Source organism: Medicago truncatula, chromosome 6 (genome assembly GCF_003473485.1).
Source record: "Medicago truncatula cultivar Jemalong A17 chromosome 6, MtrunA17r5.0-ANR, whole genome shotgun sequence".
NCBI lineage: Eukaryota > Viridiplantae > Streptophyta > Magnoliopsida > Fabales > Fabaceae > Medicago > Medicago truncatula.
In genome coordinates this window covers 36,699,563-36,725,118 of record NC_053047.1, presented here as the reverse complement: position 1 = coordinate 36,725,118, position 25,556 = coordinate 36,699,563, and the positions used below count along the sequence as shown (strand labels likewise).

Here is a 25,556-nt window from a genome sequence, read left to right as displayed (position 1 = left end):
TTATTCCTAAACAAAGCTTTGTTGCCCTAATTTTAACCTAATATTTTAACAACTTTTCCCTCCTTCAAAATCTAACCATATTTCCTAATTCCCCTCCTCCAAACCCTAACCATGATTTCCTAACTTCACTCCTCCTAAAACCTATCTAATTGATTTCCATAAACCATATCTCCTAACTCCCCTCCTCCAAACCCTCACCAATATATTTTAATCCTTTCTCCTAAACCGAAATCTCTTTCTAAAACCATATCTTTCTCTTAAACCGAAATTTCTTAATCAACATGGCTTCCAGAAACATTCAGACTTTGCTGTCATACCACTGCCTCAGTGGTAACCATATCTTCATTCCACTCTGGTTTATATTAAATATATAGACTTTTGCTCTTATTCCTCGCTGTTGTAAAGTATAAATCATTCTTTCAATCCCTTTTAATCTTTTGTAGCTCCGTTGGTGAAAAACCCTCTTTCCGATCTTGACAAAGCAATCAACAAGCTGAGACTAAAATACAGATCATATATCGTTGAATATGACATTGATGTTGTATGTGTTTTTTTGCGAAATATACCTATTCTTAATTATTTGCATTCTATTTTATCAACGTTTGTGATGTTTTTATTTGTTATTTTTTTTAGGGTGCAGTATTTTTGCCAAACATGTTTGGCGGTGATTTTGGAGATCAAATTGGGCGCTATGCAATATTGACTGATCCTAAGTCCAACAAGTTTGAAGTATTGGTCGACAGAGTAAACGGAGCATTTTTTTTCTCACAAAGGGATGGAAAACGATTCATGACTTTTACGGAATTGATCTTGGTGCCTGGATTACCTTGGTTTTTGTTGGTGACAGACAGTTTGATATACAGTTGACTGATAGGTTTCACAAGAGTATCCCCTACCCGGTTTTTGATCCCCCTATGCATTTTCTTCTTGACAAGATGAATTTGCAAGCAACTTTCGTGAAGGTGTGAAGATCAGAGGGGGTGCTCCGATGGTTGGGTCACATGATACCATCTACCTTGATGTTATTTACAATTAGTCCATGTTTAGATAAATTGTGCAACACCTTTCCACTTTGAATTTTAAGTTTTAGTTTCTTAGAGTTTTGGAAGCATCTATTTTTTTGTCTTTGAATTTAGCAAATGTCCCTTGAATTTCATAAATAATTTAGCCTTGCTTGCATTGATTTTTGATTTATATATTTGTGTTTGTGCTCCTCAAACTATATTTAGTAGCATTGTTGTGTTATTGAAGCATTTTAGTAGCATAGCTTTTAGTAACATTATTATTAACAATTGCTACCTTTTTGGTGACACTTTTAGTAACATTATTACTAACAATTACTAATCCTAATCTCTAAAATATGTTTTGGGTGGAATCAAACTAAAATCCTAATCCTAATTTCTCTCATTCAAGTAACTAAGAAATTTCATCCACATCTCTAAAGTAACTTTTTGGTGGAAACAAACTAAAATCCTTATTTATCTCATTCAAATAATTACGGGATTTCATCCACATCTCTAAAATAGGTTTTGGGTGGAAACAAACTTAAAATCCTAATTCCTCTCATTCAAGTAACTACTAAAGATTTCATCCACATCTCTACAATATTTTTTAGGTGGAAACAAACTAAAATCCTAATCCTAATTTCTCTCATTCAAGTAACCAAGAGATTTCATCCACATCTCTAAAGTAACTTTTTGGTGGAAACAAACTAAAATCCTTATTTCTCTCATTCAAATAAGTAAGAGATTTCATCCACATCTCTAAAATATATTTTGGGTGGAAACAAACTAAAAATCCTAATTCCTCTCATTCAAGTAACTACTACATTTCACCCGAGTCAACTATCTTAATCATTTGTTCTGCGCCCCTAAACCCTATTTACAAGTCAATTCTTAACTCAAACACACTGCCCCATCAAGAATATTAATTTCATGTTATTTATATTTATCTTTATCCTAAAATGTTGGGCATTTCCTAAATTTATTCCACTTCAAGTGCATCCATTTGTTCTGCGCCCTCCCTATTTACATGCCAATTCTTAAGTAAAAAAAAATGTCTCATCAAAAATATTAATTTCATTTTATTCATATTAATCTTTATCCTAAAATGTTGGGCATTTCCTAATTTTGTTCCACTATTTTGTGCTTATTGTGATAAGTAATACTCTTTATTGTTCAACCATCATATCTTACTCACACGTATTGTTTGAGGGGTGATTTAAAAATATTGATTAATGACGAGGACGGCGATTATACCGATGTTGCATCAAATGTGGTCTACAAAGAAGTTTTCCGTAATGTGTAGGACTTTTTTGTGTACTATTCATTTTCTTACTTATTGAAATTATTTGCATGTCAACGAACTTCAGTTTCCCTTTTAAAATTATATGTTATGTTAAAGTAACAGAAATTGCGTCTTAGAATTATGGAACAATAACAAAGTCTATCATAATTGACATTATGTTTTGATTCACGACAATTTTTACATTCAAGCGAACTACATTGTTTTATTTTGACGTGAATATTTACTTCTTAAAATGACCCGTGCGTTAGCATGGGTTAATGGTCTAGTATATATATATATATATATATTAAGGTGTAAATTAGCAAGCTACACTCACTTATATTTTACTAAAACACCTTTTGTAACTATCTTAAGGAAGATCCTTAAAAAAAAGAAACAAAAAAGAGAATGACATGCTTAAGGTACAAAACATGAAATAGAGTGCATAGTTTGAGCGTATCTGATTTGATAACTGTTGAGGAACGAGTTTGAGATAATGATAAGATTGAATCTTTGTTTCCAGATGATATGGTGCAAGCTATTCTCGACACACCATTGTTTGCGGATGTTCAGAATGATAAAATAGCGTGGATGATGAAATGTAACGGTAGATATATTGTTAAGACTAATTATAAATTGGCTATGATGGAGTTGCTACATACTGATCGATTCCATGTTGAAGGAGAGTGGCATAAAATATGGAAGGTGAATTCCCCTCATAAAGCTCGTAATTTATTATGGAGGATTTGCAAAGAGTGTGTTCCGACACGTCTTCGATTACAATCACGACATGTACAATGTGAGATGATATGTCCCTGATGTGATACGACTGTTGAGGATGATTGGCATGCTTTTGTGGGTTGTACAGTGGCACATGAGAGTTGGTATTGGCCAGGATTTCGACTGTGCTGCAACCGCGAGTTGAAACTATGAGCAGTTTGACAGATTTTGTTTTTGATGTATGTCGTTCAGAAAGTCGAGACATTGCTGGTCGGGTGGCTTTACTTCTTTGGCAAATTTGGGCTGGACGTAATGATGTCACTTGAAATGATGTTCATCATACCTGAATGAGCATTGGGAGGACAACACTAGATGCATGACAGCAATGGCAAGAGGTTCATAAACATCATTCATTATCGGTTGTGTAACACGAGCACAATAGAGTGCAAATTTGGGAGAAATCGAACGAAATGTGGTTGAAGTGAAATGTGGACGCTGCAGTTCATGACCGTAATAAATCTTTTGCGTGTTGTGTTTGAGACTCTCGTGGACAATTTATTCGCTCAAAAGAAATGGCAGCGGATAAATATGACAGTTTTGGAGGGGGAGGCAATATCCTTACTCGAGGCCCTTCACTTTGCTGATGCTAATAGATGGGACCTAACTGTTTTCGAGTCCGACTCATCTACTATAGTGCAAGCTCTATCGTCTCCGGGTCATAGTGATTCGTAATTCTATGCTATTGCTTCTAGTATTAGTTATCAGTTATCTTTACCTTCCAACTTCAAGGTAAAGTTTGTTAGGAAACAAGCGAACATAGTTATTCATACTTTTAGTTAGGGCGACATGTTCTTACGCTAACCACACTATTTTTTATACTTATCGTTCTTGTATTGAACGTTGGTTTTTTTTTTGTTACAATTGAACGTTGGTTTGATTAATGATGATAATTAAATTTGTTTTTGTCAAAAATAATAATAATAATAATAGCGATTGTGACTAATTTCAGAGCACTTTATGGTTTTGGTAGTTAAGCAAGAGGAAAACACACAAACATTCTGAGATCTGAAATGAAATGAAATAACCACCGATACCATATGTATATATCTTTCAAACAAAGAATTAACCTCAACACTGTTATCTACGCAAACCAAACCACAATGTTGCTTTCAAATTTGAGATCTGTTTATTCAGTCTCTATATTCATCCCCAATTTTCAACTTCCAAACCCTAATTTTCTGATTCGTTTATTACCCTTTTCTTCTTCAAGCTCAACAAGGCTATACTCTCAATTCCATGAAAATGATGACAACAAACACAATCTTGTTTCCTCATTCAATCGATTGCTCCATCAAAAGAATCCTAAACCATCCATCTTTCAATTTGGTAAGATTTTAGGTTCCCTTGTCAAGTCCAATCATTACTCCACCGTTGTTTCACTTCATCGACAAATGGAATTCAACGGAATTACTTCAGACTTGGTCATTTTGAGCATCTTGATTAATTGTTTTTCTCAATTGGGTCAAAACCCTCTTTCTTTTTCTGTTTTGGCTAAGATTCTTAAGATGGGTTATGAGCCAAATGTCATAACTTTAACTACACTCATTAAGGGTCTGTGTCTCAAAGGTCAGATTCATCAAGCCTTGCAGTTTCATGATAAGGTGGTTGCGCTTGGATTTCATTTGAACAAAGTTAGTTATGGGACTTTGATCAATGGGTTATGTAAAGTTGGACAAACAAGTGCAGCTTTGCAATTGCTGAGACGAGTTGATGGTAAATTGGTTCAACCTAATGTGGTAATGTACAACACCATTATTGATAGCATGTGCAAAGTTAAGCTTGTTAATGAAGCTTTTGATTTATATTCTGAAATGGTTTCTAAGGGGATTTCTCCCGATGTTGTTACTTACAATGCTTTAATTAGTGGCTTTTGCATTGTCGGTAAAATGAAAGATGCAACTGATTTGTTTAATAAAATGATATTCGAAAACATCAACCCAAATGTGTATACTTTTAACATATTGGTTGATGGATTTTGTAAGGAAAGAAGGTTGAAAGAAGCTAAAAATGTGCTAGCTATGATGATGAAACAAGGCATTAAACCTGACGTTTTTACTTATAACTCTTTAATGGATAGATATTGCCTAGTTAAAGAAGTCAATAAGGCTAAACATATATTCAACACTATATCTCAGAGGGGAGTGAATCCTAATATTCACAGCTACAGTATCATGATTCACGGGTTTTGTAAGATTAAAAAGGTCGATGAAGCCATGAATCTCTTTAAAGAAATGCATTGCAATAACATTATTCCTGATGTGGTAACTTACAATTCCCTTATTGATGGTTTGTGTAAATTGGGGAAAATCTCTTATGCTTTGAAGCTAGTCGATGAGATGCATGATAGAGGTGTACCACATGATAAAATTACTTACAATTCTATATTGGATGCTTTATGCAAAAACCATCAGGTTGACAAGGCAATTGCGTTGTTAACGAAGATGAAAGATGAAGGAATTCAACCAGATATTTGTACATACACAACATTAGTTGATGGACTATGCAAAAATGGAAGGCTAGAGGATGCACGGATAGTTTTTGAAGATCTTTTGGTCAAAGGCTACATTCTAGATGTCAATATATATACTGCTATGATTCAAGGGTTTTGTAGCCATGGCTTGTTTGATGAATCATTGGATTTGTTGTCAAAAATGGAAGAAAATGGTTGCATTCCAAACGCCGTTACTTATGAAATAATCATCTGTTCTTTGTTTGATAAAGATGAAAATGATAAGGCGGAGAAACTTCTTCGTGAAATGATTACGAGAGGCCTATTTTAAGACTGAAACTAGGTAAAATGTTTTCTATTTATTTGTTGTTATATTGTATTTATATTTAAGTATATAGAATGTACTGAGTTATGAAAGTCACACCTAATTTTGACAAATGACTGTATAAAATCATGGTGTCAAATTAAAAACAAAAACTTATTTTGTTAGTATGAGGTTGCAGAAATTTTGGATTTTGCATGATGTGTTCTGTTTAGATGTTTGCCTCTAAGGAAAGGTGAAGAGAAGTAATAAAAGGCTAATAGTGATCTGTAAAGTCTATGGAGGACTTGTTTTTCCCCCCTCCAGTTCCTTTATGAGATGCTAGAATTTTGGAATTAACATTATACATTGTTGAAGAGATTGTTATTTATTTTTAGGCTTAAATGCATTTGTGACCCCTTACCTTTTAAAATATTGTGATATTGACCCTCTAACAAAAAAAATAACAATTTTATCCCTTAATTTTACAAAACGTTGCAAAGCTGCTGAGAAGACGCCATGTGTGCCAAAGCGGGGGGCCAAAATTGCAACTTTTTGTAAAGATAAAGGGCCAAAAGAGCTTATTTCTCAAAATATAAAGGGTCAAAAAAGTGTATTTCCCTAAAATTAGGGGATCAAAAGAGCACATTTCCCTAAAGATAGAGGGGAAAATGTTAATTTTTTTTATTAGGGGGCCAAAATTGTGGCATTTTTGAAACTTTAGGGGAGAAAACTGCATTTAAGCCTTATTTATACACAATTTTCTTGTATGTGAGTACCTAGTGAGGACTGCTTTTCCCCTCCGATACCTTATGAGATGCTAGTATTGAACTAGGATAGGTAGCCACTAGGTATGAGTGGATGTGCATTCTTTGATAGACTAAAACCATGCTCATTTTGCATTGATGGGAGAAGGTTCAACATTATCTGAGTATCATTGCTATTGAATACCTCATTTCCCACAGTTATGCAAAATCATTTTGATCTGTGAAAGGTAAGGTTGAACATGCTGCTGAATCCAAGTATGAGCTTTTGAAAGGTCTGTCATATTCTGCAGATACTCATTTCCTAAATATTTATCCTGGTCTTTATCTTTGATGGAACATTTGTGTATCAAGTATCTTCTCTTGATATACCACAAATGTGATGAATGGTTTAGGATGGCAGCACCTGCTCACTTTTTTAACAATAACAGCCTCTCATATTCCTGAATATGGTTCATGATTCACCTTTTTTTTGAAAATACATGTGTTTTCATTCTTTGAAATATCTTTCTTAGTTTGATGGCCTCAGCTGCACACTTAGATTATCACCAACAACTGTGATGTGATTTGATTTGCGTTTTGGTGAGGTTTGCAATGAGCATCAAGCCATGAATTGTGATTATGAGAGGTTGTTAAGTCTTTCGTAGACTTGCTTCTTATTCAAGTAAAATAATTTCTAGAATTCAAGAAATGTATGAGCACACAAAAGATGAGTAGATTTAGAAAATAGTGTATTTAAAGTAGAGTTTTTTTGTTGTAGTAAATTTTGTAGGCTAAAATTTACTTGTACTGAGGCCCACACTTCCAGGATTTCGATTTACTTCTCTGAATCAGAAGTATCAAAATAGAATGATAACTGATTATTTATGCTGTAGTGATTATCATACTATTTTTGCTTCTGGTTAGAAACACCAGCTGAAAATTTACATGTTGTTACAAGCCACTGTTTCTGAAATCACGTTATTGGGATTGTAAATAGATATTCCACTGATAACAGGAGTGTAAATTGCATGGATGATATTACTTTTATGATCGATCGATATGAGGTTTGAGTTTTTGTCAAAATGAGAGAGAATGTTTGATTTGAATTTCTGGGTTGATAGTAAAGGGTGTATGTGTGTTGATGAGAAAATTACCAAGCAATTGTTGAGAAAGAAAGTTGATTTTTTCGGAAATAAGAGAGAAAAAGTTGAATTCTTTTTGTTTTGATGATCAGGGGCGGATGGTAGTGCAAGGGAGGGGTAGCCCTTGCTACCCCAAAAAAATATTTTTCTGAGCGAGTAGGTATATTTTTATATTTAGCTACTCCTAATAATATATATTTAGCTACCCCAAATTTAATTTTAAGTGAAATAATTTTTTCTATCTTTATTTAACTTCCGGTCGAACTTCAAATTATTTGATAATGTTGTATAGGAACCGAAAGATTAACACCCAAAAGAGATAAATAATAAATAATAACAATATTTGATTTATTTAACAAATAAAGTAATACAATTGTAGGCCCACACACTCTCAGCCCACCAGCACCACACACTTTATAGCTTTGTTTGTTTGGTTTGATACTTTCCGTCTCAATAACAACGACAAAGAAACCTTTTTCAACAATAAAAATGATCAAGACAATAGTCATAGACAAATTAAATGTACAATGAGTTTCTTGCAAATAACCTATTTATTTACATTTGAAAAGACATTATTAATCTATTATTAAACAAACAATTATTGATGAAATTCGGTTCTTGAAACGTATTTTGCCAACGTTTCTAAATACTCCCTCCGTCTTTAAATAATAGTCGTTTAAGGTTTATGCACAATTATTAAGAAAATGATTAATTGTGTTGATTTTGATGGTAAAACTAGTATCATTTACTAAAACATCCTTATTAATTGTAGTTAGCGGATTAGTTAAGTTGGATGAAATTCAATAAATAAGAGTATAATAATGGAAAAAATAATAATAAATGCTGCATTGGTATTCTGAAGTGACAATTATTTTGAGAAAAAGAAAAGATGGTAAAGAGACAATTATTGTGAGACGGAGGGAGTAGTGATTTTTATGTTCCTAAGATTTGTTAATTTTAGTCCTTAATTTTTTGTTAGAGATTAAATTCAAGACTAAAAAAACTTAAAAAACAAAGACAAAAATTAAATAATTTTTTTAACCCTAAATTATAATTTATAGGACTAAAAATATATTTTATCCTTAAATTTAATATGTTTGTTTTAAAAAAAAAATCTTTTTTATAGTTGGCCCCTGCATAAATTTTTTGCGAGCTTCGCCGCTGTTGATGATTCAGTAATAACGAATCTCTAAGTTCTATGAGTTGGGTTCAATAATAATGTTGGGGGAGAAATTGAAGAGGTCGTGGTTAATGGACAATAACTCTATGTTCATGTGCCTAGAACATATTTATGTATAGAATACTATGCTTTTCTGTATATTTGCAGCACATTTGTGTATATAGAAAACATTTTTGCAGCAAGTATTTGTTTATACTATGCTAGAATCTAATACAATTGATTTTGATAAGAAAAAAATACAACTAGTGTTTATTCTATAAATGAAAAATCAATAATATTTTGAATAGATATGACTGACGTAACGTTTTAGCAATTTATTCCAACCCATGGAAATTTGATTGGTTTGTTTTCATATGTTAGTGTGATATTTCGTTCAAAAGTGTAAAAAAATGTAGTTGGCACGGTCATTATAATTTTATTAATTTTTTTTTTCAGAGTCTAGTATATGAGTTTTTTTTTTGACGAAAATAAATTTTTATTTTATAAATTACGGAAACGTAATAGGTTTGAATTTTTATATTTTTTTTTTTTTTAAGAAATCAAAATGAAATATATAGCTCAAAACGAATTGATTCACCCAACACAAGATGTGCTAAGAGTGATGAATCATCCAATATCTGTTGCAGCACTTTGACACCTAGAAAAGATGCCACCACCAGAAAAAATAAAGGCTTAAATGCAATTTTACCCCCCTATTTTAAAACTCGGAATTTTACCCCCTCTATTTTGATTGAATCGGGATTTTACCCCCGTTATTTTAAAATTCGGAATTTTACCCCCTCTATTTTACGTTTTTTAGAATTTTACCCCTATTTTAAAATAAAGAAACGATTAGAAAATATTAATTTGGTAAAAAAAATATAAGGAAAACAAGAAAACAAACAAAAAGAAAACTAAAAAATAGAAAAACAATGAAATTACAAGAAAAAATTCAATTAAGAATACATGAAAAAAACTAGTTTGCACCTCTAAATATTTGCTATTTTCATGTATTTTCATACTAGTTTTTTATTTTATTTTTAGAGATCATACTTGTTTTATGCATTTTTTTCTAATATTTTTTATTCATTTTTTTTAGTATTTTTTTTGGTTTTATTTTTATTTTTTCATTAAAAAACATTTAATACAAATAATTAATTATGTGGATAAAAGAGAGGGAGGGGGCAAAATCCTGAAAAACATAAAATAGAGGGGGTAAAATTCCAAGTTTTAAAATAGGGAAGGAAATATCCAGAATCAATAAAAATAAAGAGGGTAAAATTCCGAGTTTTAAAATAGGGGGGGTAAAATTCAGATTCAATCAAAATAGGGGGGTAAAATTGCATTTAAGCCTTAAATGAACAATTACAAGTTACATGACACCCATACAAAGGAGTGGGTGTCTCCACCAATCGTGAAAACCAAAAGCAATAGGCACCGATAACGAGGATAGCCATAAGAAGGAATTAAGCTTCACTTTTTCTACAATAATGTGGGGATCAATAATCGCATCTGTGAAGACTCAGTTGTTTCTCTCCTTCCATATTGGCCAAACACAAACAAGCCAAATAACCTTAAGATAAAAGTGTGTCAATCTCGGCAAACCCGCCAAATGAATAAACTAAAAGTAGTGATCTAAAATGGAACCTGGACAAACAAAAGAAAAACCAAGCCAATGACAGACTAGAAACCAAACTCTTCAAAATAAATCACATCCAACGAAGAGATGATATGTCGTCTCAATGAAACCACATCCTCCAACACACATGTTGTCGTTTGGTTGAAGAACATGTCGATGCACCAGGTTGGATCTAGTTGGAATTCTATTTTGAAGGAGACGCCAAGTGATGAGATAAAACCGCAAGTGCACGGTTTATCGAAGTAATAAAAATAGAGTATCGTTCCAACAGGGAGTTGTTCAATTTAATTAACTTTAGTTGATGATTAGAAGAGAATTAAGTTGCAAAGTTGGGGTTTTCAAATGGTTGAAGAAATTAAAATAATAAAAAGAGCCTTGAGATTATTGGTTCATCCTAACGACAAATCCTTCACAAACCAAAACCTTAAACCTAGAACTTTATGTTAGACCTAATTTCTAAAGACCGATTTCCCTTTAGCCCCTCACTTTTCCTTCCAGTCCAGTGAGAGTTTTCTTCTAGTAATCAAACCTATTTCACTGATTTGATTACTAGAAGAAGCTTTAAGGTTTGAAACATCCAATGTCTCAAGAATTGCAAAGAATATTTTGCTACCTTTGCAATCCTTATCTAAATTCACTTGTTCGAATATCAAAACTCCACTTTCGTTTTATGAATTGATATTTGAGATGATGAATTAACAATTATCAAACCTTCCTCGTTTCCACAGTTTGATAATGGTTAATTCATATTAAAACGGTGAATTTAGATTAGAAAATAGGGTTACATAAGATTAGGGTTAAAGCTTGGTTTGATTAGGATTATGACATTAGACTTATCCAACAACCCCAAGACAAGAGAAGTCTACTCACTCATGTTCATTGTAGACATAGAGAAGAAGAAGAAGAACATAAATAAAATAACAAGAAAGTAAAAGAAAGAACTTTTATTAAGAAAGACAATTGATTATTGAATTCCAAGAACAAAAGATGAATTGTTATGATAGATGGCTACTCAATTTATAGTCTTATGTCGACTTAAAACCTAAGCAACTATTCAGTAGAATGTTCCACAAGAAACCACAGGTTTTTAGGTCAAAATTAGTAGCTTGTACATGAAGGAAAAGCAACAAAAGAGGCCCTAGGAGGTGGCACGGTCGTGCTTGATAGTGGCACTGGCCGTGCCAAGCTTCTGACTTGGGGAGAATATATTTTTATCTTCAATCTTCGTATTTTTCACCCGAATCAGCTCATAATCCTCTTTCTTTTGCTCCAAGACTTAATCTATCAAATATTTGTTCTTGAAATATAATAATATGCAATTGAAGTAAAATAGTTCTAAAAAGAAATAATATTTAAATAAAATAAACTTAAATCTAAATAAAATGAAATCAAATATTATATTAAAACTACTAATTATTGACTCATCACCAAGCAAAAAGAGAAACTTTTGTCGGAACCGGTTTATGCCACACATCGTTTATTGAACCAACAACCACTTTCTTCTATAGTTGTTTGGAAACGATACGTCCCATGAACCGAGTAGCCATGAATAGGATCAAGTAACCAATATCAATGGTCATGAGTGTTAACCTACAAAACAACATTTTCCAACAAAGTAACACACTCCCTCACACTATCCTCCTCCCATGCCAACAAACGCCGCCTCCAACCCCACCCATTACCTCCTTCCTCCCAACCCCATCGAGCCATATCCTCCACTGTACACTCATTATGGACCGATAAATCATAAAGCCGGCTGAACTGGATTTTTAAGGGAACTCCACCCAACTAATTATCAGTCCAAAAGAAAGTGTTACGACCATTACCTACCACCCGCCTAATATTATCATCAAACCAACTTCCTACACCCGTCCCAACCCCTCCCTCACGTGACACAACATCGTCCACCAACCAGACACATTTCTCCCTCCTTCCTGAATTCGGCCACCAACCTCCCAATATCGTGCCTTTAAGACGCGATACCACAATCAATCCTCATCAACCAACAACCTCCAACACCACTTCCCTAATAAAGACAAATTAAATTCTCCTAACCTTCGAACCCAAACCACCTTGATTCACAGTTGAAATTGAAGTAACATACTTTTATTTATAGATTATTATATAATAATACTAAAAACTTAATTTAAATCGATAAAGTTTACGATGCATAAATAAAATTACAATCAATTAAAAAAAGTTAAACTCAAGTAAAAAGAAAAAAGTTGACACGATCATTATATTTCGTACCAAAATAATGATCGAAATATTTAAAATCAATAAATATTAATAATGATAATTTATAGTTTTTGACATTTGAGTAATTTACATGTCAGCATCAACAGCAATTTTCTCAATGAAGTGACTTAACACGTTACCACTGGGACACAACAAAGTTTCGTTCTTCTTCTTCTTCTTCGATGTTGCTGAGGTACGGTTTTGTTCCTGTTTCAAAAAAGTTTCATTCTTTTCAATTTTTGATAAACACCCATTTCAATTTCATTCCTTATTTTTCAACTTCAACCACATTCCATAACAACAATGATGTTGATGATGCTGTTTCTTTGTTCAATCGCTTGCTTCAACAGAATCCCACTCCTCCCAACATCGAATTCAATAAGATTTTAGGTTCCCTTGTCAAATCCAAACATTACCACACTGTTCTTTACCTTTCTCAAAAAATGGAATTTAGAGGAATTAAACCTAACTTAGTCAATTGCAACATTCTCATCAATTCTTTCTGTCAATTGGGTCACATCCCTTCTGCTTTCTCTGTTTTGACAAAGATTCTCAAAATGGGTTACAAGCCAAATACCATAACATTGAATACACTCATCAAGGGTCTCTGTCTCAATGGTAAGATCCATGATAAGCATTGCATTGTTGGTAAACTGAAAGATGCAGTTGATCTGTTTAATAAAATGATATTGGAAAACATCAACCCGGATGTGTATACCTTTACTATATTAGTTGATGGATTTTGTAAGGAAGGAAGGGTGAAAGAAGCTAAAAATGTGTTAGCTATGATGATGATACAAGGCATTAAACCTGGCGTTGTTACTTATAACTCTTTAATGGATGGATATTTCCTAGTTAAACAAGTGAATAAGGCTAAGAGTATATTCAACACTATGGCTCAGTTGGGAGTGAGTCCTGATATTCAGAGTTACAGTATCTTGATTAATGGGTTTTGTAAGATTAAAATGATGGATGAAGCCATGGAACTACTCAAAGAAATGCATCACAAACAAATTATTCCTAACGTGGTAACTTACAGTTCCCTTATTGATGGTTTATGTAAATCGGGGAAAATCTCTTATGCTTTGAAGCTAGTGGATGAGATGCATGATAGAGGTCAACCACCTAATATAGTTACTTACAGTTCTATATTGGATGCTTTATGCAAAAACCATCAGGTTGACAATGCAATTGCGTTATTAACACAGATGAAAAACCAGGGTATTCAACCAAATATGTACACATACACTATTCTTATCAAGGGATTGTGCCAAAGTGGGAAATTGGAGGATGCACGGAAGGTTTTTGAAGATCTTTTGGTCAAAGGCCATAATCTAAATGTCTATACATATACTGTTATGATCCAAGGCTTTTGTGACAAGGGCTTGTTTGATGAAGCGTTGACCTTGCTATCAAAAATGGAAGACAATGGCTGCATTCCAAATGCTAAAACTTATGAAATAATTATCCTTTCTCTGTTCAAAAAAGATGAAAATGAGATGGCAGAGAAACTTCTTTGTGAAATGATCGAGGTCTATTGTAAGATTGAAACTATTCAATAGCATCATTTCATTTTATGTACTTGCCTCTGCTAGTGGAAAAGATATTTTTTTATTGTTTTTGTTAACTGTGTTTACCAAAACTTTTATACTTCTCGTATATCTTCCATTTCGATTTCTCTATATGATATTCTCTTGCCTCATTGAGAGTTCCATCAATCAGTTATGAAAGTTGTACACCCTCTTATCTGCAGATTTGGATGTGAGTATACCTTTCTGCTTTGAATTACATTTTTTTTTTTTGAATCAGCATATATATATATATGAAATGCCACGCACGAGAAGTGCAAAAAGGCAAGCTGTTACAACCCAAAAAGATCACCCCTGCATACCGATAATTACATTTATGTGAAACTTTGAATGATCTGAACTGTTATACAGACTAATTTCGATGGAAGGGTTGCCTTAACAAATGATTTGATAGCCAGCATATGGGTAAGAAGGACTTGGTGTGCTCGTTTAGCTAAATGAAATTGCTGCATAATGAGTATCTATGGCCTCATTACAGCTTCATAATCAACTTAAATATGCCTTGAAATATAGTTGTCCCCGCATAATCTGTTTTGCTGCATAATTCTAATTTTTTCAGTATTGAGACAGAATTTCTTAATCATAATTGAACTTAAGAAGAAGTACCAGATGTAGGAAAACAAGGTGATTAAGACTTGGCTTGCTGAGCCTATCTTATGGCTTCTAAGTTGAGTTGGCACAAAACAAGTAACTTCATTTATTTTTATCTTAGTTATACTTGTAATTCTACATGATTCTAATCTTGGGAAGCTTAACTATTTTAGAATGCTAAACTTAAATCAGTAACTAAGGTCTGGTCTGGCCTTGAAATTGTTTGGTCACTAGAAATATAGTTTAGAATTTAGAAATTGCATGCTTGTAGGAAGCATGATTCTATTTCTGACATAATTGTTGATTTTGATGTTAAATTTGATTCTTGGAAATATTATATGTTGTTTAAAGCTAATTGAAATCTTGCTTAAATGAAATCTATACACGTACTGTTAAGTCATACACTTATTGTAGTATATCATGCATTCATTGTGCTTAAAATGGAAGAACTTAAGGCATGTTGTTAATCTTGCAACATATATGAATGGAGATTACTGCACAGTTAGTTAGGGCATCATTCTTGGGGATGCAGGTGGACATCCTGATGCATATTCTAGCGAGTAAACTCTTAGAGGACGAGTGACTCTGTCTTTTCTCACTTGCGTTACATTGCAGACAGAGTCACTTCCTATAGCTCTATGATGCTATATGTCTTTGGAATTTTCCTCTGAATGCATCAATGGACCCTTGTGTCATTTAATGTGCAAGCAAAAAGGCTTATTGCCTTTTCACCCGTTTCTTCCAAAGAAAAAGTAATCTTTACCTGCCTCTTGAAGTTTGGTCTGGACATGGTTCTATAGATTTAGGTTTTATTTAGAATGTTGTATAATTATGTTCCTCTATTGTGGAGTCTAAGTCTGAGGGGTAACCTTGGCACAACTGGTAAAAATTGTTGTCATGTGACTGAAAGGTCACGGGTTCAAGTCCTGGAAACAGCCTCTTGTGTAAGAAACAGGGTAAGGCTGCGTACAATACACCAATAATGGTGGGACCCCTTCCCGGACCCTGCGTATGCGGGAGCTTTAGTGCACCGGGTTGCCCTTTTTATTGTGGAGTCTAAGTCTCCTCATGATATGTTAGAAGTGGTTGTTATTTTTTTTTTTTTTTTACACAATTTTACTTGTTAGTGAATAGCAAGGAGGGACTGCTTCTCCCCCTCGAAATCCTTATGAGATGCTATTATTGAACTATGTTAGGTAGTCACTAGGTATGAGTGGATGTTTATTCTTACATAGACTGGGCATATAAATCACTTGTAATTTTTTTGGGCTGGCTCAAACTGATAGGAACCTGAAAGGTCGAAGTGGGTTCAGGGATAGAAAGTAAAAGTTAGTTAATAAGGTGACACTAATTGTCATGTGAATGGGGAGAGAAAAAGGATATTAAATCATCCATTCAGAATTATTAATGATGTGACATTGATTGTCATGTGAATGGGGTTATAAAAGAGAGGAAAGCCTAGAGAGTAAGGCATTCATAAAGTTTGTTAAGAGTTGTTTAGGAGAGAAGTTCTATCTGGTCTAGGAGCTTAGCTCTGGTAGGAGTTCTCTGAGCTCTGGTAGGAGTTCTCTGAACTCTGGTTTATCATTTTCTTTTTTGTTTTACCACCATTGCAGGGCTCTTAAGCTCGCCTATTTACATTCAATAATGCAATTTCTTTATCTTGAATTTCGGGGTTCTATCACAAACCATGCACATTTTTGCATTGATGGAAGAAGGTTCAACATTGGCTGAGTCTCATTGCTATTGAATACCTCATTTCCCAGAGTTATGCAAGTTATTTTTGTTTCTGAAAGGTAAGGTTGGACATGGTGCTGTATCCAAGCTGGAGATTTAGAAGGGTCTATATATTCCATAGATACTTATCTTCAAATAAAAGAATAAGACTAGTTCGAGATAAATAACATATAAAGATTGAATTAAAGGGAATAAATGCAGAATTAGACAGAAGATAGATAGTGAACCTGAAATGGTGAGAAGAAAGAAAAACAGTGATTTGAAGATGGATTAATGTTTCATTATTAGTAGCCTGATCTTGACCAACCATTTCTAGGGACAGAAAGTGAGATGATGCAAGGTTGGACACATAATGATGAAGGTTAGATCTTCGTTTGGCCCATGTAGCCTATCTCACTTAGTGGGATAAGGCTTGGTTGTTCGTTGTTTAGAATCTCATGACATACTCTATTTTCGTTTTGTTGACGTTAACTTATACTTCGATTACTTAAAAAAAAGTAAAATAAATGAAGAAGAGGTGATAGAGTTTTAGGAAACAACATTCATTGTTCTTAGTGTTGTTGCTGTGCTATTGAGTGTAATAGTTTGGTATCATAACAAATATTTTGTTATGAAACCAGCTCAAAGTTGGGAATTCGAATAGTGCAGTTTCCATAATCGTCTATATAGGAGAACAAGAACTGATTGCATTGAAAAATTAAGGGTAAGGGGACATAGCTTTATAGAATTTTAAAAGAGAGAGGACAACAAAATCTGTAGTTATGTTTTTGCTATCTTTACTCATGAGGACTAGTGGACTAGCAGTGATAGTAGCAGCCACAATCCCTTTGTGGAGGGTGTCAGTGAGGACTGAAGATGGTTTTGCATGTTGATTCTTCATTATCAGTTCTATTTTGTATTTTAAACTACTACATATAGAAATGTTATTTTGTTTTCCATTTTTTTTTGGGTTTGATCCATTTTTTTACTTGTCTTGAGGCACACTTCCAGGATTCTACTTTTTATTTCCATAGGCTAAAATTTTGTTTGTCCTACACCTGAGGCACACACTTCCAGTATTACTTTTGTACCATTTACTTTTACGAATTAGAAGTATCAAAATAGAATGACAACTAATTATTTATGTTGCAGTTAGTATCTTACTCTTTTTGCTTCTTCTGGTTAGAAATACCAGCTGAAAATATACATGCTGTTACTAGCCACTGTTTCTGAAATCATATTATTGTGATTGTACGATAGATATTCCACTTATAACAGGTGTGTAAATTGCATGGATGATATTAGTTTTATGATTGATGTTAAGCTTGAATTTCTGTCCAAATGAGAAAGAAAATTGATTTGAGTAATGGGATTATGTGTGTTGATGATATAATTACCTAGTAGTTGTTGAGGAAGAAAGTCGATTTTTTTTTGGAAAAGGAGAGAAAAAGTCGAATTCTTTTCGTTTTGGCTTGGATGATTCAATAATTTTGAATCTCTTCGAACGGCCGTGGGAGTCTTGTTGCTGCAACAACACAAAAAACCAGTTCTGAGTTTGGTTCAGGATGTTGGGGGAGAAATGACGATGTGGTTGATAGACAATCTATGTTACTGCTTCAAAGGGGATGTAAAAGAGAGTAAATTGAATCTGATATGGGCAACAAGAACTCTGTTCATGTGCCTGCAACAATAATCCCTTTTAAGTAAATTTGTAGCATATTTATGTAAAGAATTCCATCATGCACTTGAGTTGGAATCTCCTATTGCATAATACTGAATGGTCTCAAATGTTTAAGTGTCGTTACTTCAAGTTGGGCAAGCCTAAGTCTAATTACTTCTCGTCTGTGTGGTATGGTATCAAACTCCATATTCTTACCGTGATGGAGAATTCTTTGTGGCTGGTTGGTAGTGGTGATGAAATTAATTTCTGGAATGATAATTGGATTGGTACTCCTTTGGTTGATTTACTGAATATATCTCCCGCGGTTCGACCTCTTTTATCCAGCACAGTTTCCGATGCAATTGTTGATGGTCAATGGGTTCTTCCTCACCCAGTTTTACACGATGCTGCTGTTGTGTCTCGGATATCACATGTCACTTTGCCCACCTCGCCTTTGCCTGACAAGTTGGTGTGGATACATGCAAGAGATGGTGCTTTATCTGCCAAGATCGCCTTTCAGTTCCTCAATCCAGTTCCTCCTGCGATTTCGCGGGAAACAAATATTTGGAGGTCTTGCATACCGCCATCTCACTCTTTCATATTTTGGCATCTGAAGCATAGAAAAATGCCGTCTGATGAGAACTTACGTTTGCGAGGATGCACTATTGTATCAGTTTGTGTTCTTTGTCTTGGTGCAGCAGAATATGCCTCTCACTTGTTCCTATCATGTCCGTTTGCCGTTGACCTTTGGCGCTGGTTAGGTGAGCAGTTACATCGTCAGTTTGATCTCCCTTCCATTGAGTTGTTATTAGAAGTGATTCCAGCTAGAATCAGCTCCCAAGCTTTAGACATCTTTGTTTCTAGTATTGTGCATACCCTCCACGCCATTTGGATTGCTAGAAATGGGATTCGTTTTAACAATGCTAGAGTTGCTGCCCATGGTGCTAAAGCAACAATTATTTCTCAGGTTTCCATGAGTGGTTCGGAATCTAAAGGTTATTGTTTATCAAGTTTGTCAGATACTGGCATTCTTGATGCGTTTCAAGTGCATCCGCGACATTGTCGTGTCAAAGATATTATTCCGGTTGTTTGGCAGCCTCCCGCTCCTACTTGGATGAAGGTGAACACGGATGGTTCAGTCTTGGGGAACCATGCCTCTTGCGGTGGGATTTTCCATGATCATCGCGGTACTTTTGTTGGTTGCTTTTCTAGTAATCTTGGATCTTTTTCGGTTTTTGAATCTGAGTTGCTTGGATTTATTCATGCCATGGAAATTGCTTTTTCGGTTGGATGAATTTATGGATTGAGGGGGACTCGAAGAGCGCTGTCTTGGTCTTTCGGAATCATGATCTTGTTTCGTGGAAGCTGAGAAATCGTTGGGCAAATTGTGTTAATTATGGTATACAACTTCTTTCATCTCATGTTTTTCGTGAGGGTAACATTTGTGTGGATAAGCTAGCAAATCACGGTCACACCATTCAGGGGATGCTTTGGTGGGATTCTTTGCCCAAGTTGATTCAGGACGATTTGTTTAGAGATCGCTATGGTCTCCCAAATTATCGCTTCCCTTAGTTCTTTTCTCTCTTGGTTTTGTCTTTTTTGGAAGGTTTTGGTTTGGTACCCTCTCTTGTATATATTTTCTCATTTTTTTAATAATATATTTTATGAGTTGGTGGCAAAGGATGGGGGTTTCTTGAAGGTGCCAACCTAGTTGGGATGTTCAGTCTCCCCCCGATGTTTAACCTCACTCTTGGTTCATAAAAAAAAATGTAAAGAATACTATGTTTTTCTATATATTTGCAGCACATTTGAGTAATACTTTGTTTTTCTATATTTTTTGCTGCATGTATTTATGTATACTCCCTTTTAAGTCATCATATTAGTTAGCCAAACCATGAACCAGATTGTGTGCTTACTAAATCCAATCTGAGGGACAAAGACGTGGAGTTTCTGTCCCTTATTATTTATAGCACTTGTGATTGCTCAAGCGAGTTATCCATAATGTATGTCACCTGCTTTGTGGTTTTGACCTTTTGCATGTTTATATGAATTACATCTACAATTAATTTTATAGAGTTTTGCTATCATTTCTCTTCATGTCTATTCTATAAATGCATAATCAATAATATTTTGAGCATGTCTGAGTGACTCAACCATTTAGCAATTTTGAACACGATCTCTTCTATAGGATCATACTATTATGCCATTGATTTCTATGGAGACAATAACATCAAGGTGAGAAAAACAAAAGAAAGAATTGGTGAATTGTGTTGATTTTTTCTAACTTTATTTGATTGTTTAAACTAATAGTTTGAAACCGAGTATGAGAGAGATGTGACATTTGATTAAATGTCAGGTTTCAGTCACCATCCATCTTCTCCGATGAATTATGGATGTCTTTTGTTCAACTTTTTGCTTTTTAAAAAAATAAAAGTATAATTGAAGTAACTATAGTTATTGCTAATGATGTAATAATACATAAACAGTTCATAACATGCCTTTATGCAAAATAATACAAAAACTACATGTCAAACTGAATTAATACAAAAACTACATATCAAACTGAATCAATGTCTGACGCTTTCAGTTTTTTTTTTTTATCATTTATATTACACATGGAGAAAAAGAAAGATCACATGAAAAGTCTTCATCAACGGGCAACCATGAACAATTCAGTTTAGATGTATCTATCCAAGTAAATAAGGTAAATTAAATACCTTCTAACCATATCCTTCAAGATTGGAAATCAAACAAAACCACTTATACTAACTAGCGAAAAGATGGACACTCATATGTTCGTCCTTCTGCTTTTAATATTATGCTAAAGTTTGAAAATTATAAATGATGTTTTTATATGAAATTTTGGTTTTGATTAAAAACATAAATATAAATTATTGTTGCTTTCAAACTATATCAAACCAATATAACATTATTTATCTATTTAAATGACACCAACAATATAACCAAAAAAAATATAATTTAAATTCTTATATTTTCAATGACACCAACAACAATCATTATTATAGAAAAAATTGTTTGGGTATAATTGAGATAATGAAAAGGTCTGCCAAAAATCTTATTTTTTTTATAAATATTATAGATATATAATATAGATATACTCGATCTAGTTTATTACGTTTTTTAAAGCATTAAGGAAAAAAAGATGTACACATATTCTTATTGTGTTTGTTATAAATGGTCACTTTGGTCCTTGGTTATGCACCTCGCTCTCACAAAGTCTCTTACTCAGGATTAAAGACAAAGTAGTTCCTTAATGTGCATTTCCATTATCACTTTAATCTTTGAAGATAAATGATTTTGTTAACTGATAACGTGACAAAAAATTTATGATAACAAGGAGTATGAGGTGTATAGGAGATTAAAGTGATAGTAGAAAATTGTCACTTTATCTCTGAACAAAAATCAATATCCTAAACTCCTCCAAAGATACCAAGTGTTGCCTTTCGTCAAGGACCGAGTCATCTTTGTCAATGTAGTTGTTCTATGAGGGAGATTTGTTGTTAAGTCTCTCAATCCGCATATGATACGTCCCCAAAGTAAACACATAGAAGCACAAAACTGTGACATTTGATTTGAGCGTGTAAACATTATTGAGTGAGATCTGTACACTTGCATCGTATCCTTTTGCTCTCAACAATTGTAAAACCTCAGTGGTGGTTGTAAAGTGTAAACTGTATCATCATCATCATCATCATATCAAACAAGATTCATTCACAAAAATGATTCGGTTTGTTCCTTTCTCAGTTTCTCATTTTCAATTTCCAAACCCTAAATTCATCATTTCAACAAGTTTATACTCTCAATTACATCATCATCACCAAGATGATGAACACAGTCTCGTTTCCTCCTTCAATCGCATCCTGAACATCAACCCTACACCCCCCATCTTTGAATTTGGAAAGATTTTAGGTTCTCTTGTTAAGATTAATTGTTACCAAACTGCTATTTCACTTCATCGAGAAATGGAATTCAACGGAATTGCTTCAGACTTGGTCACTTTCAACATCCTCATCAATTGTTTTTCTCAATTGGGTCATACCCATTTTTCTTTTTCTGTATTTGCCAACATTCTCAAAAAGGGTTATGAACCAAATGCCATAACTTTAACCACACTCATTAAGGGTCTGTGTCTCAAAGGTCAGATTCATCAAGCCTTGCACTTTCATGATAAGGTGGTTGCGCTTGGATTTCATTTAAACAAAGTTTGTTATGGGACTTTGATCAATGGGTTATGTAAAGTTGGACAAACAAGTGCAGCTTTGCAATTGCTGAGACGAGTTGATGGTAAATTGGTTCAACCTAATGTGGTAATGTACAACACCATTATTGATAGCATGTGCAAAGTTAAACTTGTTAATGAAGCTTTTGATTTATATTCTGAAATGGTTTCTAAGGGGATTTCTCCCGATGTTGTTACTTACAGTGCTTTAATTAGTGGTTTTTGCATTCTTGGTAAATTGAATGATGCAATTGGTTTGTTCAATAAAATGATATCGGAAGAAATCAACCCTGATGTGTATACCTTTAGTATATTGGTTGATGGATTTTGTAAGGAAGGAAGGGTGAAAGAAGCTAAAAATGTGTTAGCTATGATGATGAAACAAGGCATTAAACCTGATGTTGTTACTTATTGCTCTTTAATGGATGGATATTGCCTAGTTAAACAAGTGAATAAGGCTAAGAGTATATTCAACACTATGGCTCAGGGGGGAGTGACTGCTAATGTTCAGAGCTACAATATCATGATTAACGGGTTTTGTAAGATTAAAAAGGTTGATGAAGCCATGAATCTCTTTAAAGAAATGCATTGCAAAAACATTATTCCTGATGTGGTAACTTACAATTCCCTTATTGATGGTTTGTGTAAATCAGGGAAAATCTCTTATGCTTTGAAGCTAGTCGATGAGATGCATGATAGAGGTGTACCACATGATAAAATTACTTACAATTCTATATTGGATGCTTTATGCAAAAACCATCAGGTTGACAAGGCAATTGCGTTGTTAACGAAGATGAAAGATGAAGGAATTCAACCAGATATGTACACATACACTATTCTTATTGATGGATTGTGTAAAGGTGGAAGACTAAAGGATGCACAGAATATTTTTGAGGATCTTTTAGTCAAGGGCTATAATATAACTGTCTATACATATACCGTTATGATTCAAGGGTTTTGTGACAACGACTTGTTTGACAAAGCATTGGCCTTGCTGTCAAAAATGGAAGACAATGGCTGCATTCCAAATGCTAAAACTTATGAAATAATTATCCTTTCTCTGTTCGAAAAAGATGAAAATGATATGGCAGAGAAACTTCTTCGTGAAATGATCGCGCGAGGTCTATTGTAAGACTAAAACTATTTGATAGCATCATTTCATTTTATGTACTTGCCTCTGCTAGTGGAAAAGAAACTTTTTTATTGTTTTTGTTAACTGTGTTTACAAAAACCTTTATGCTTCTTGTGTATCTTCCATTTCGATTTCTCTATATGATGTTATCTTACCTCATTGAGAGTTTCATCAATCAATTATGAAAGTTGTGCACCCTCTTATCTGCAGATTTGGATGTTAGTATACCTTTCTGCTTTGAATTACATTTATTTATTTATCTTGAGTGAAACTTTGAATGATCTGAACTGTTATATAGACTAATTTCGATGGAAGGGTTGCCTTAACAAATGATTTGATAGCCAGCATATGGGTAAGAAGGACTTGGTGTGCTCGTTTAGCTAAATGAAATTGCTGCATAATGAGTATCTATGGCCCCATTACAGCTTCATAATCAACTTAAATATGCCTTGAAAGAAGTATTGAGAGCTAGAAAGGTCATGGAATATAGTTGTCCCCACAGAATCTAATTTTTTCATTATTGAGACAGAATTTCTTAATCATAATTGAACTTAAGAAGTAACTTCATTTATTTTATCTTAGTTATACTTGTACTTTTACATAATTCTAATCTTAGGAAGCTTAACTATTTTAGAATGCTAAACTTAAGGCTGAAATGCTAAAACTTAAATGAGTAACTAAGGTCTGGCCTTGAAATTGTTTGGTCAGTAGAAATATAGTTTAGAATTTAGAAATTGCATGCTTGTAGGAAGCATGATTCTATTTCCAACATAATTGTTGATTTTGATGTTAAATTTGATTCTTGGAAATATTATATGTTGTTTAAACTTTAAAGCTAATTGAAATCTTGCTTAAATGAGAACTATGTTTCGATACACGTACCGTTAAGTCATAGACTTATTGTAGTATATCATGCATTCATTGTGCTTAAAATGGAAGAACTTAAGGCATGTTGTTAATCTTGCAACATATATGAATGGAGATTACTGCAGTTAGTTAGGGCATCATTCTTGGGGATGCAGGTGGACATCCTGATGCATATTATAGCAAGTATACTTTTTGAGGACGAGTGACTCTGTCTTTTCCCACTTGTGTTGCATTGCAGACAGAGTCACTTGCTATAGCTCTATGATGCTATATGTCTTTGAATTTTACTCCGAATGCATCAATGAACCCTTGTGTCATTTAATGTGCAGGGAAAAAGGCTTATTGCCTTTTCACCCGTTTCTTCCAAAGAAGAAGTAATCTTTACCCGCCTCTTGAAGTTCGGTCTGGACATGGTTCTATAGATTTAGGTTTTATTTAGAATGTTGTATAATTATGTTCCTCTATTGTGGAGTCTACGTCTTATCATGATATTAGAAGAGGTTGTTATTTATATTTTTTTACACAATTTTACTTGTTGGTGAATAGCAAAGAGGGACTGCTTCTCCCCCTCGAAATCCTTATGAGATGCTATTATTGAACTATGATAGGTAGTCACTAGGTATGAGTGGATGTGCATTCTTGGATAGATTGGGCATAGAAATCACTAACAACTTTTTTTGGGGCTGACTAAAAGCATGCTCATTTTGCATTGGTGGGAGAAGTTTCAACATTATCTAAGTATCATTGCTATTGAATACCTCATTTCCCACAGTTATGCAAAGTCATTTTGATTTGTGAAAGGTAAGGTGGAACATGGTCCTGAATCCAAGTCCGAGCTTTTGAAAGGTCTGTCATATTCTGCAGATACTCATTTCCTAAATATGGTTCCTGGTCTTTATCTTTGATGGAACATTTGTGTATCTAGTATCTTCTCTTTATATACCATAAATATGATGAATGGCTTAGGATGGCAGCACCTGCACCTTTTTTAATAATGACGGCATATCATATTCATGAGTAT

General features: G+C 33.9%; 3 protein-coding genes across 3 annotated transcripts; all 3 read left to right on the top strand.

Moving 5' to 3' along the window:
* The first annotated feature begins 4,041 nt into the window (after positions 1–4,041).
* Positions 4,042–5,992, top strand: LOC11419320 (pentatricopeptide repeat-containing protein At1g62930, chloroplastic). Its single transcript, XM_003620133.4, has one exon. It carries the CDS (start codon positions 4,104–4,106, stop codon positions 5,844–5,846), a length of 1,743 nt encoding a protein of 580 aa, XP_003620181.2. The 5' UTR covers positions 4,042–4,103; the 3' UTR covers positions 5,847–5,992.
* A 6,055-nt stretch (positions 5,993–12,047) lies between these two features.
* LOC120576109 (pentatricopeptide repeat-containing protein At1g12775, mitochondrial) lies at positions 12,048–14,424 on the top strand. Its single transcript, XM_039827100.1, has 2 exons — positions 12,048–12,061; positions 12,865–14,424. The coding sequence occupies exons 1-2, from the start codon at positions 12,048–12,050 to the stop codon at positions 14,300–14,302; spliced, it is 1,452 nt and encodes a 483-aa protein (XP_039683034.1). The 3' UTR covers positions 14,303–14,424.
* A 7,304-nt stretch (positions 14,425–21,728) lies between these two features.
* LOC11417289 (pentatricopeptide repeat-containing protein At1g62930, chloroplastic) lies at positions 21,729–23,927 on the top strand. Its single transcript, XM_003620129.4, has one exon. The coding sequence runs from the start codon at positions 22,037–22,039 to the stop codon at positions 23,666–23,668; it is 1,632 nt and encodes a 543-aa protein (XP_003620177.4). The 5' UTR covers positions 21,729–22,036; the 3' UTR covers positions 23,669–23,927.
* The last annotated feature ends 1,629 nt before the right edge of the window (positions 23,928–25,556 follow it).

Excerpts from the sequence above, each read along its gene's own strand:
- LOC11419320 (XM_003620133.4), top strand. The coding sequence starts at position 4,104 with ATGTATATATCTTTCAAACAAAGAATTAACCTCAACACTGTTATCTAC.
- LOC11417289 (XM_003620129.4), top strand. The coding sequence starts at position 22,037 with ATGATTCGGTTTGTTCCTTTCTCAGTTTCTCATTTTCAATTTCCAAAC.